Source organism: Pagrus pagrus (assembly GCF_965226575.1).
Source record: "Pagrus pagrus genome assembly, chromosome: 3".
Lineage (NCBI taxonomy): Eukaryota > Metazoa > Chordata > Actinopteri > Spariformes > Sparidae > Pagrus > Pagrus pagrus.
The window spans coordinates 4,854,996-4,867,258 of NC_140187.1; the positions used below are offsets into that span (position 1 = coordinate 4,854,996).

The 12,263-nt window shown below is 38.5% G+C and overlaps 1 protein-coding gene across 8 annotated transcripts in view; it reads left to right on the forward strand.

The window, feature by feature from the left end:
* The window catches only part of ptprt (protein tyrosine phosphatase receptor type T), a 334,457-nt gene that overhangs the window by 230,556 nt on the left and 91,638 nt on the right, over positions 1–12,263 (forward strand). For 3 of the 8 annotated variants that reach the window (XM_084348993.1, XM_084348987.1, XM_084348992.1), the window contains one exon: positions 8,383–8,412. The exons of 4 other annotated variants lie outside the window; for them this stretch is intronic. In XM_084348993.1, coding sequence (XP_084205119.1) covers positions 8,383–8,412 — 30 coding nt within the window. The remainder of the gene's footprint in view (positions 1–8,382; positions 8,413–12,263) is intronic. One more of the 8 variants, XM_084348988.1, reaches the window with a different exon arrangement.

Genomic DNA, 12,263 nt, shown 5'->3' on the forward strand with positions numbered 1-12,263 from the left:
CAGTCAATTGCAAATGGAAAGATAAGAAGTCAGTCAGGAGATTAAGTGTTCCTGCTTTCTAAAGTGGGAACAGGGTGGCATAATGGATTACATCTCACCATAAAGCAAGCACTCAGGCAGGGATTTTCAGATGCGAGAATTGAGCCAGCACGCCGCCCCCAGGATTAGAAACAGGTTAAATAATTAGCACATCTTCGTAGGTCAGAAATTATGTGTTTGGCTGCAACAAATATAACAGAGGTGGGAGATTAAGCAGGAGATATGTGGTAATATCGTGCCGAATGAAATGTAACGCTTCACAAATATCTCCACCCACACTGTTCTGGGCTCAAAGACAATCCACTCTGTGCCCGTCATGGTCGCGATCGCTTTGGAGTCAATTTTCTCTATTAAAACCTCAGCCTGTATTTAAAGCTGCCTACATCCCTTTACTTAACACTTCTGTGGAATCTTAACTTACATTTGATTAGAAAACAACATTTTTTTGAAATGTAACAGAAAAATCCTCCACTCTGCTGAAAAACTATCTGCTAGAGGGGAAAGGGGATGTGGTAGTGATGTGGCCTCGCAGGAGGACAGAGAAGTGATTTCATGTGATTTTCAGACGAGAATTTGAAGGTAATATTAACAGTGAGTCAATCAGTTTGGCCCATCTGGTCACATAAAATTAAAAAAAACCACACTATCTAAAAAAACATAAGTAAAAGCAATATATTTCCCCATCTCAAAATCAATGTTTAGCTGAAAGAAAGTTAGAAAACTTCAGGCAGGCGTTCGACGTTGAACAAACACTGTGTTTAAGGTTGTATAGGTCATGGTGAATGGGTTTTACTTTGTACAGGGTTCAATTCTGACTTTCCCAAAAGTCTTTTATTGGTGACAGTTAAACGTGATGGTGTAAAACCTCAGCTTAACCTCAACAAGGTTTTAGTTCCTGAAGCCCTACTTTACCTTTAAGTCTCCCTTTTAACCAAAGTTGTTGCAGTTATCAAACCTTGACTCTAAACGTATCCAAAGTTGTGTTATTTCACTAAACTATCACCTTTTACCATGCTGTAAATCAACAACTGCAAAATAAAGTTGCGATTTGAAAGGTGGGAACACGAGGTGGAGAGGGTTATTGTTGTTTTTGTCATACATGAAAGAGAGGCACTGTGACTTTATATTTGAGTTACTTTGTGAGCGACATCACTCCTTGAGGAAAGAAAAAGTTTATAAAAGCACCGCTGTGATGGTTGATTCATTGGGAAATTATGGGAGCGCCTTGACCCAAAGTTTTTTGTAAAATCTTAAATCACCCCCAATCCACTCAACCCAGTCGGGAAAGTCAAGAAATAAATGATGATCCTTCGCACTGAGGGAGCAAAAGGACACATCCTCTTTCAGGACAATATACTGCACCCTCAGGGGCTCGGTCTATGACAAGAGAATTGAGGCGATTAGTAGCTGATGTCAGCCCAGGGAATGGACTCAGGCTGAATCCACTGCACATGGCAGGCTTTCACAAGGCCAAGTGGTCTGAAGTGTGTGTGTGTATGTGTGGGTGTGTGTGTGGGTGGGTGGTTTTGTGGTCTGTGTGTGTTTCAGTCTCCAAATTGGGGTATATGCCGCATATACTCACATACACACACTGAGTGCCTCCATGCTGACAGATGCTAAACTCGTACTTATTCACAGATAATTTGGCGATGTTGACACACACACAGACACACGCAGATACACATGCCGCAACAGAGCTGGACTTGACCCCCATTCTGCAAATGTGACACATGGTTGAATAATGGACTCTGCTGCTTGCTGAGATAAATGCTTGATGGTCCACTTACAGCTCTGGTATAATGGCTGATGGCTGGCTATTTACTCACACACAACACACACACACACACACACATACACATTTGTGTACTGTATTATCACATGTAGACTGGGACATCGAGCAAGAGTCTTATTTTCTTGTTCCTCTTCATTCCTGTTGGTTATGATAACATTTTACTCTCCAGTTTAATCACTGAGATCCAGGGATGCTAGACACAGCTGTGTAATCCAGACTATTAGAGCAAGAAATGCAAGCTGTCAGACAGGTTGTAAACAAATCCACAGTTCAGCTAAAGCCAAATTATTTGGAGGTAAAACTGAAGGTGAAAACACTTGTATCGTTAAACTGCTTTGTAAAACTGCTGGTGTTTTACAAGTGCGTTAATGTCTTTGGCGATAACTTTTCAAACGTTCTCCTGTGAAATTAAAGGGTTTTGTACAACTGTGTAAAACAACTTTTCATTTTTATTTATGTGTATACTAGTTTACAGCCTGTTTGGTCAGCCTAAGCAGCAAATAACTCCCATTATAAAGCAGTGAGTGAGAAGCTGCTGAGTAAAATGTTCTCATAAGCAACATGAATGGTGACCAAAACTATAAAAATCTATTTAAGTGCAGTCCGATTCGATTTTCAAAATAAAACTTGCTGACAAACATTTCACATATTATGACTAGGGATGTTGCAATATCATGATATTCACTATTGCTATATTGATATCATGTTGATAATACACATATGCTAATATTGTCTGAATAATCCGAAGATGTTCAGCCTTGTGCATTATGTGAAAGTAATCAAAACTCAAACTCAAAACATCCAGCTTGATAAAATCTATAAATCTGGTCATTCGCCATCCAGAAAATCACCACCTGCACCACAGTTAACCTGAGCATGGAGATTTAATTAGACTTTAATAGATAAGAAATCGTTCTGCCACAGAGAATACATTTGTTTTGACATTTATTTATAGATTCATAATTTATTTCCTTGCATTCATTCCAGAGTGTGTCCATATGCACACGGCATGTGGACATCTGTCTTGTAACAGAGTGCTAATTAACTACTGTGGACTAGGAATAGAGATGGAAACCTGTCACTCTAAGGGCATTTTTAAGCCTCATTTATGAACTCACTATTCAACCAACCCGTATTTTTTACCTTCACACAATGTAACTAACACACATATACTGCTGCCCATTAAGCACCCGTGTGTGCTTTGCTAAAGAGTACGTTGACAGTACTAATGGAGTAAAAGGCAGCTTTCTCCTCATTTAGACGCCCTGCCACCCGTCTTCAGCTAGTGTGTGTGTGTGTGTGTGTGTGTGTGTGTGTGTGTGTGTATTAACATACTAACATACACACATTTGTTTTCTACCCATCACGTCCAAGGAAATTGACGTTAATGAGGTGCTAATAAGCTACATTGACAGCATGCACATGAAACACGTGTCAGTAAGATGCCTTATGTTCATGTTTCTGTGTTTGTGTATGTGTATGTATCTGACCATATATATATGTGTGTGTGTGTGTGTATGTATGTATGTATGTATGTGTATATATATACATATATATATATATATATATATATAAGCAGCCTGTGGGTGTATGTTGGTGTGTAGATGACAGATTGTAGGCCTGTGTGTGTGTGTGTGTGTGTGTGTGTATGTGTGTGTCTATGAAAGAAAAAGTGTGTTCATGCAGCAGGTGAGATATTTTTCATCTAAGTCAGCCTGTAGAGAAAGGAAAAGTATTCCTTCATGACACACTATTCATTTATATAGGTATGATAAACTATAGCCGTCATGTCATTGTTGAAATATGTGTGTGTGTGTGTGATGGGGTGGTGGGCCAATATAACTAGCAGAGACCCATGATAAGTAACAAGTCACATCCATGTCGAGGTGTTTGTGGTGTATGTGTATTTTTTTAGCTGATATTATTCATATAAGGCCATGATAAACTATAGCCATCATATCAGTGTGAACATGGTCGTGCGTGTTTGCAGCAGAAACTATTCATTCAAAGCCAAGATAAGCCCCAGCATAGAGGAGTGTGTCTGATGGGTGTGTCTTTATGTGTATAGTAAATGTCCTCCATACAAAGCTAGGAAAAAAATGTGACCATTATACAAATACGATATTTGCATCTATTTTTCCTTGGGAGGCTGTTTGCATGTGGCATAAAGCCGTGACAAACAACCTCACCCTAGAATGTATAACATTGTTCAATGTATAACAACCAGTATAGCTACTGACGTTCAGTCATGTAAGACTGCATTCAAGCAGAATGGCTAGAAACTGCACATTAAGGGCAGTAGGGATAGATTTGATCTCAGTTAAAGAGGTATTTCATAGCTTGAAAGATGAAACTGGGTGGTAGAATACAGTCTATGCAGTAGAAAGACGCATATAGTTTTGAAATTGGTGCTACATGTCCAGAGAAAACTAGATCTCTACGGATTCATGATTTTTGGGGCCAATACCAATGTTAGTGAGTCAAAAGTTCTTATAATGATGTATCCGCTCATATGCACACAGTTTTGCAATGATCTCAAATGTGGCAATGTGGCAAACGCATACGAAAACGCAAAAGTACAGTCTGTAGTTGATACAACAGCCCTAAAATCCACAAGATGACACATCTTGATTTTTCTCATAGATTAATGTGTTGAAATATGAATGGATTGATATAAATGTCCACCCTGCTTATATCTCCAAAGGTTTTTAAAGGTCCCACAAGAATAGCCCTTATTCCTATTGAAACAGGATGTGGATGGACATTAGACACAAACAGACAGTGGCAAATACGTTATAAACCATTCTGACCTCCTCTTCTCGGCCCCTGATGGGAAAGATGGCTGGCTTTCTACCCCAAAAGGCCAATGTTAATACCTTTTGGGTGTCAGTTAGACTGTTTGATCAGTTAAAACATACGGAAACTTTAACATTATTAAATAGAAAATTGTTTTGAGTTTGTTGGTTGGACTAGTTACACCCATATTTGCAACATGAGGTCACCATTGAAATCTTTGTTTCATGTTCAAATGGGTTTTTAGGATGATAAAAGGATTATTCAGCGTGCACATTCCCCATCATATATTGACACAGCCTTGTGCTGATTTGAGGCAACATTGTGACAGCCCGTATCTTAGATTGGAAGATTCCCAGGATTTACCGGCTACATGAAAAATTGAAGGGCAGATATTTGCTACAAAGTGTATTTGAGCTAAAATAATTTTCACTCTTCTCCTTCAATAATTGCAAAGACCTGGGTCTTTATGTCGAGTGCCCCTAATTAGAAGATGCACAGAAATAGTCCATTTATGAACATTGAAGTCAAAGACACATTCGGTGCCTGCAGGACAAAGAAGTAACTGCCAGTTTTCATTTACTAGACCCTAATTTGTTTTTGACAGCTTCCTGTAACAGATAGCCACCCATTGTCTGATCTGCATCACTTTGTTGTGCTTTTTACAGAGTTGCCACATTCTGAAATCAATTCTTCTCAGAAGTGCTAAAAATATCCACAGCCCTCGTTGGCTGATAATTTTTTACACACATGAACAATAACATGTTATCGTCATGTTACAAATACATCAGTACCTCTCTCACTCACACCTTCTCGCCCTCTCTCTGCCGTGCACAACCTGGTGGAGTGTTTTTTCTACGCCTTATTAATATTTATGACCAGTTTTAACGGCTGTGGCTTTTACTGCCGGGCTCTCAGCGCTCTGCACTTTATTAATATCATAAGGACAATGTCAGCAGAGCCCTTAAAAACGGTTATGGGTATGACAGAGAGAGAGTGTGTGTGTGTGTGTGTGTGTGTGTGTGTGTGTAGGTAGGTTAAAAAAAATAAAACTCAGGTGTGAATAGTGTGTGTGCACAGGTGTGTATTGAGATGAATATGATAGGTGTGTATGAATAAAGGCTGTTGGAGTGAAACAGTAGTGTGTGTGTGTGTGAGCGTGTTAGGAATATGCTTGAGTCAGCCTTCTTTCTATATCTCCTTTAGCATAGATAGATAGATAGATAGATAGATATTCTCTTCTTTAAATGTCAACACAAATATTGACCTTTTTCAGTCCTTGATCTTGACCAATGTAGTGTGTGTTTGTGTGTGTGTGTGTGTGTGTGTGTCAGATTTCCTTTAATGTTATGAGATCCTTATCCCTGGCCTCACACCAGTTGAAGCATGCCAAAGGGAAAAGTTGCCAACAAACCATTACAGAGGCACTGCAGCGAGTCCAGTATCACACACAGATACACAGATGCACACACACACACACGCATGCACACACGCACACACAAAAACAGTACGGATGAATGACATGTTGATCGAGTGGTATGCAGACGTATAGTTCTGTGGCTGAGCTCTCAAGTAAAATACAGAAGGGACGGATGAAAAGTTTTGGTGAAAGACTTAAGACGTCTGATATTTCTTGGCACAGTTCTGATGTGTTTTATTATTTTATTCTATTTAATCTTCTCATTTATTTATTTATTTACCCTATAAATAACAATGTATTTCATTCATTTAACTAATTAAAGGGTAATTCCACACACATTCAAGTGTGTTTGCAGGTCTTGCAGGACTACTGCAGATGTGAAAAAAGCAGTATAAAACCTTTTGTGGCTCCTGGTGTAGCTACATGTAATGTTATCATTTACCTCCAGTGATGTTACGCAGTGGCTGAGTTGCATTGTGGGGAATGTAGGCGCCAGGTTTAGAAAAGCAGGCCACTAGTCCGTCATTGCACTTCTAAAACCCTGTTGGACTCATTATAGACAAAAAAAAAACCCTGGTACCTACATTACCCACAATGCAACTTAGCGACTGGGTGACATCGCTGGAGACAATTTTTCAGATTACATGCAGCTTCCTCTGGAGCCACAAAAACTTTATACTAGTTTTTTTCCACATATGCAGTAAAAATTCACACTTTAACAAATACGTTCTCCAGATATCTAATAATAATAACAATAACATCAATAATACATGCTGCATTTTCTGCGAATGAGCCCTATAAATCCAAATCCTTGCCAGTAACAACACACGCTCTTCATGCAACTAAAGAATCATCTCTGCTTCCATTTGTTCCTCCACCAAACTTCCATCTTCTGTCTTTTGCTCTTTTCTACCGTTCCTCATTCCATATCTGTCTTTGCACCAGCCTGTTGGTGATGGAGGCATCAGATGTGCACCTGCTTTTAATTTTTTTCGTTTTTCTTTTTTAATTTTTTGTTTTTTTTCTTACAGGCTTAACTTAAATGTTAATTTATTACTTGAATGGCCAAGAATGGCTGCAGTTTAAACATATTTAACGTATTGGGGAGACTGGCCTGTTGATTAACTCTGAGGTGGTGAGAATATAGACAGTGAAATGTCCACATGTTCCTGGTAAATCAATGGTTCCAGTGCTCCATGCACACATTAGCATACACTCTGTTCAGTAAAAGCAGTAGACAGTAAGGGTATCTCCAAAGTTAGGCAATCATACCTGGTTTAGTGCTAAAGACACAAAATCCAACATCATTTTTCTATTTGTTTGTCATCATGTTAAAAAATAAGGTACCACTTTGAACAATTTTGGGTTCATTTCCACCTTCTAAATTTAAAGATAGTTAGTGATTAAAATCTGCTTTACTGTTGCTCAGTGGATGAATATATGTTTTTTTTTTTTTTACATGGTACCCAAAGAAGTCATGAAAACAAACTTTCTTTCTCAGCTTTTATTCATTGAATTATGCAGATTGAAATGTATACTTAAATCCACACGTATTGTTTGATTGCAGTTGTGTTATTTTCCTCATTAATTCAATAATCATATATCATACTGCTATTACTCACCAGAGTGTGTGACATGGTGTTTGCACAGAGCACAGGAGTTAATAATGGATGGATACAATGTCTGTGTTTTCATCTCTTTAAAGTTAACGAACAGGCCAATCTACGGAGAAAAAGTATTTTTTTCACGAGTGAAATCATCATTTCACAAACCATAGAGCTCCTTATTACTTCTAATTTATTTGATTGACTACTGACCACTGTCACAGCAGGTTTACAGTGGATTATTTCAGATAGTAATGGCTAGAGACGACTGTGAAATCTTCCATAGATGATCTAATGATCCAGCAAGTCTTGAATAGACAAAGTAAACTAACTACAGAAAGACCTTTTGACCCAGCAGGCAGCAGAGAGACATTCAGCATATGGTCAGTCAGCAAGATAGGCATTCTGTCAAACTGTCAGATTGACAGGGACTCGGCATCTGCAAAAGCTTTATGAAACCAATCCAGAGAGACAAAGTTGATAGACGTCAACATCTTTCATAAGTTTTCATATGAGGACACACAAAGAGACAAGCAGACATAGCAGCTAGGTGGGTAGGCTGTACAGGTTGATATAAAACAAATTGAAACATAAGAAAGATGTAGGCTAACAGTTTAAAATGTCAACCAGTCAAAAATAATTTCTCATTCAAACCATGAACTAATCCAATGTGTTTGTCCTTCTTCTGGGTTTTGCTCTGTTGTCATCATCGGCCTCACCTCACCATGCTTCAGAAGACATGCTTATTCCTACTCTTATTACCTGTAAGTAGTGATTTCACATCAGGAATAACTCCTTTCTCAGCCCATTATCTGTTCCTTATGACTAGCTTCTGATTTCTGCTAAAGTTCTGTCTTGTTTTCTTGCATCCTGTTTGACTTGTGTCATATTTAACCCCATTTTAGGGAAACATTTCAAAGCCCTGAAAACATCCTGACAAAAACCAAACGTATTCATACCGTAGATGAATCCATGTTTTACCTGTTGGTTTGTTTTACCAGCCAACAACATAATTACACTGCATGATAACGGCTGTACAGGATTATCTGCTATAGACAAACTCTAAACAAAAACAGCCGCCTGAAGGGGACAATGTATGATTTGGCAGATGGCAATAATTCTTAACTGTAAAGGGTCTGGTTAGGTTTAGGGACAAAACACAGCTGTTTTGGTCTTAAACACAGCTGGAAATTGTCCCAAGGTATCCTGAAAAATCAAGTAGTGTCACCATTACAAATGTTGAAACCAAGGTACATTTTTGAGGGCTGTTTTGCTTGTGTTTATATGACTGTGGCACTTAGCAGAGTTGTTTATTTATGTATTTATTAGACTAATAGGTATACTTAACAAAATCTAGCTTAGTCTGGCTGGTTTCTCCAATCTTACTAACCCCAGCTTTAGATTTGAGCCTTATTAGAAAATATTAATGTAAACCTATAAGAAAATTAGACAATGAATGTGTTCAACGTTACAGTATTGCAATCTACAACTCATTATACTGTGAGTGTATACATCTGTTTATACGCTAAACTCAATAGTGGCTTACTAGCCTTGCTGTTGAAGTGGCGATGGAGCATTTCTCTGGGAGGAGTTACTTATTTAAGGAAGGCTAATGTTCCTTAAACATCCCATGCAGGTTTTTTAAACTCGGTATGTGACAGTGACACATCATCAGACATACACCCTGTAGCAAAACACTGGTATTCATTGGTGAGTGCTCATAGTATATCAGCTGGAACTGGAATTTAACTACAGCATTAGTTTTGTGGAATGGGGAAATTTCAGTCGGACTCATCTACATTGTTTGCACGGTCCGTCTCTCAAAGTGTCTCACCCCAAAAGGTCAATGTAATTCACTGTTATCTTCTCCAGCAAGTGGCCATTTCCTGCTTATTAACCAATTCTAATGAGGTGCTATTATAGCTGTCTGTTCATACATGCACAAGCACGTACCGCACATACACTCCCAAATATGCACCCGCCCCAAGCTCACCCACAAATCCCTGCAGAGAATTTGTAAAAAACCCTGCTTCTCCAGCTGTCTTCAAAGCATCTGAAAATTTACTCCGAAATCTGCAGCAGAGTCCTAACTGAGCGGAACAGTCATCACATGCCAACACGTCTTCTTAAAGCAGCCACCCGGAGGCTGTTTGACCAAACCAGAAATTACTCCTTTACGCTCAGAAACTGACACAATTAGAAATACACCAGACATTTCTGTGGGTTTGCTGCTCCACTCTCACTACTGTGTTTAATTTGTTTTGGTGGAAGAGATGAGTACACACTAGGAAAACATAACCACTAGGAATGACCAAAATCACACATTTGAATAACACACAACACACATGGACACAGAAATGCACAAAATATTCATATGTAACATTTGTTAGTCCCTCATAGAGCCTGACCAGTTTATAGGCATAACTAGTGTTTGCTGATATTAATGGGAATATTTTTCCACTGTTACTAGGTAGATTCATGGGACGTTTATCAGACATTTGTGCTTTGATATTTAATAATAAGTATTGGCTGAGGTATCATTATTAGATTTTTTATTTATACCTCCATGCAGACGATAGCCGTGGCTGGAACATTATGTTTTCCGGTTGCCAGTCTGTTCCATTCTTGTGAAAGCGATATCACCTGAAACGCCTCGAATTTGGGGAATTTAGAGGATTTTGTGGTTGAAGGTCAAAGTCACTGTGACCTCACAAAACACATTTTGGGCCATTACTAAAGAATTCTGACAAATTTCACACAAATGCCTTCAAGGATAAAATGAAGTCAAGTTGAAGTGATGACATTTTAACATGCAAAAGTTCAACTTCACTGTTATATCATGATCCTCTGCAGAAACTATTTTTATGGCCATTAATCAGCGCCATAGCTCAGGAAGAGCATCTTGACTGGTGCGCAAAAGCATACAACTGCGAGCCGTTAATTCAACTTTTAGTTAATTTTATGTGTTTTTTTTGCGGTGTCGGCCTCAAAAGTACAGCATCATATTATTATACGTAGTCCAGCTATATTTAACAAATGCAACACAAAATACATGAGGCAGGGAAATAACAAATATAGTGTTCTCCTAGGTTTATCATAAAAAAATAAAAGTCCTGAAAAAAATTAACATGTTTTTCTTTAAGGATCTGATAGAAAAACAAAGAACACATACACAATTATATCACAAAGAAGCAGCAGCACATACACATGTACACAGACACACACACTCACATGTATACATACACACACAGCTGTAGCCCAAGGATGTTTACTGGTAGATGAGAGAGGGATTTAAAGTCGTGCAAGACTCCTGCAGTCCTGCAGCGTGTGTGTACTCCTGCTCTCTCTCTCTCTCCACCTCTCTGTATCCCTCTATCTCTCACTCCCTTGCCGGGGCCCTCCTCTAAATCCTGTGATACGCAGATGAAAGTTTGTTTGGGCTTCGCCTGCAGCCTCCTCTGGAGCAACCGCTGTCATCCTGAAGTGACTGACTGCCTGTCTGACTGCTGCGCTGGCTGGGGATGGCTCGAGGATATTTGAGCTATCTGGCTGCCAACCGACTGGCTGAGGCTATTCTAGCCATAATACGGGAGCTCTGTCAATCCCTCGACAAGTGAAACAAATGTCGTTTTGCTTGTTTGATTGGTTGCCTTAAGGTTGCCCCCTGTTGACTCGCCAGACTTCTAAAATGAATGCAATTCCTCTGCATGCATCACTTTCTAGGAAAAGAAGAATACTACAAAACGTTGTTGATTCTTACAGAAGCATTGTAGCTGCAGAGACAGTTTTTAGCTACAAATATGTTGGGACAACACCATTTGAATAATTAATGGAGCAGATATATAGCAAACATTTATTCCAGAACAAATCCCATGGATGGCACTTTTACAGGTTGCAACTTTGGCCTCTTGAGAAATACTGAATAAAAACCAAGTTATATTGAGTAGTAAGATCGATTTTTCCTTTTCAAATAAACTCCACTTCAGAAATTCGTAAAAAAAAAAAAAAATACAAGGTGTTTATTGCTTGATATATATATATATATATATATATATATATGTATGCCCATGGAACAAGTGAAACAAGTCCCATTTATCTCAATGAAATGTTACTTTCGCTGTGATTTTGTCTTTTATTAAGTGTAATGAGATATTTTGTACCAAAATGTAGACAAATATACCTGGTAAGATTTTGAGTTTTTGCAGAGTAGCTATGTAACACTGCATCCTAGGTCTCTTCAGAGACCTTTAATGGTAGAATTTTCAAATGCAAAACACCAACACAGCTACCAAAATAAACAACAGTATATAAAAGACAAAACTTCTTCTTAACACAATGTAACATTGTGCAACATAACAATACTGACTACTCACTAATGACTTGAATTTAAATGTGAGCAGTTGAGATCATCCATCAGTTCAAGTGATCACATGGCAAAACTTACTGTTGGAATCAGATCAATGATCAGAACACCAACACTTCCAAAACAGATTAATATCGTCATTCATTTAGGTCATTCACATCATAGAAAAATATTCTAGCCCATTTAAATTACCACTTCCATGCTAAACCCAATCACCAGAATGAATGTTTGAAACTCTAAATTCTTCTCGAT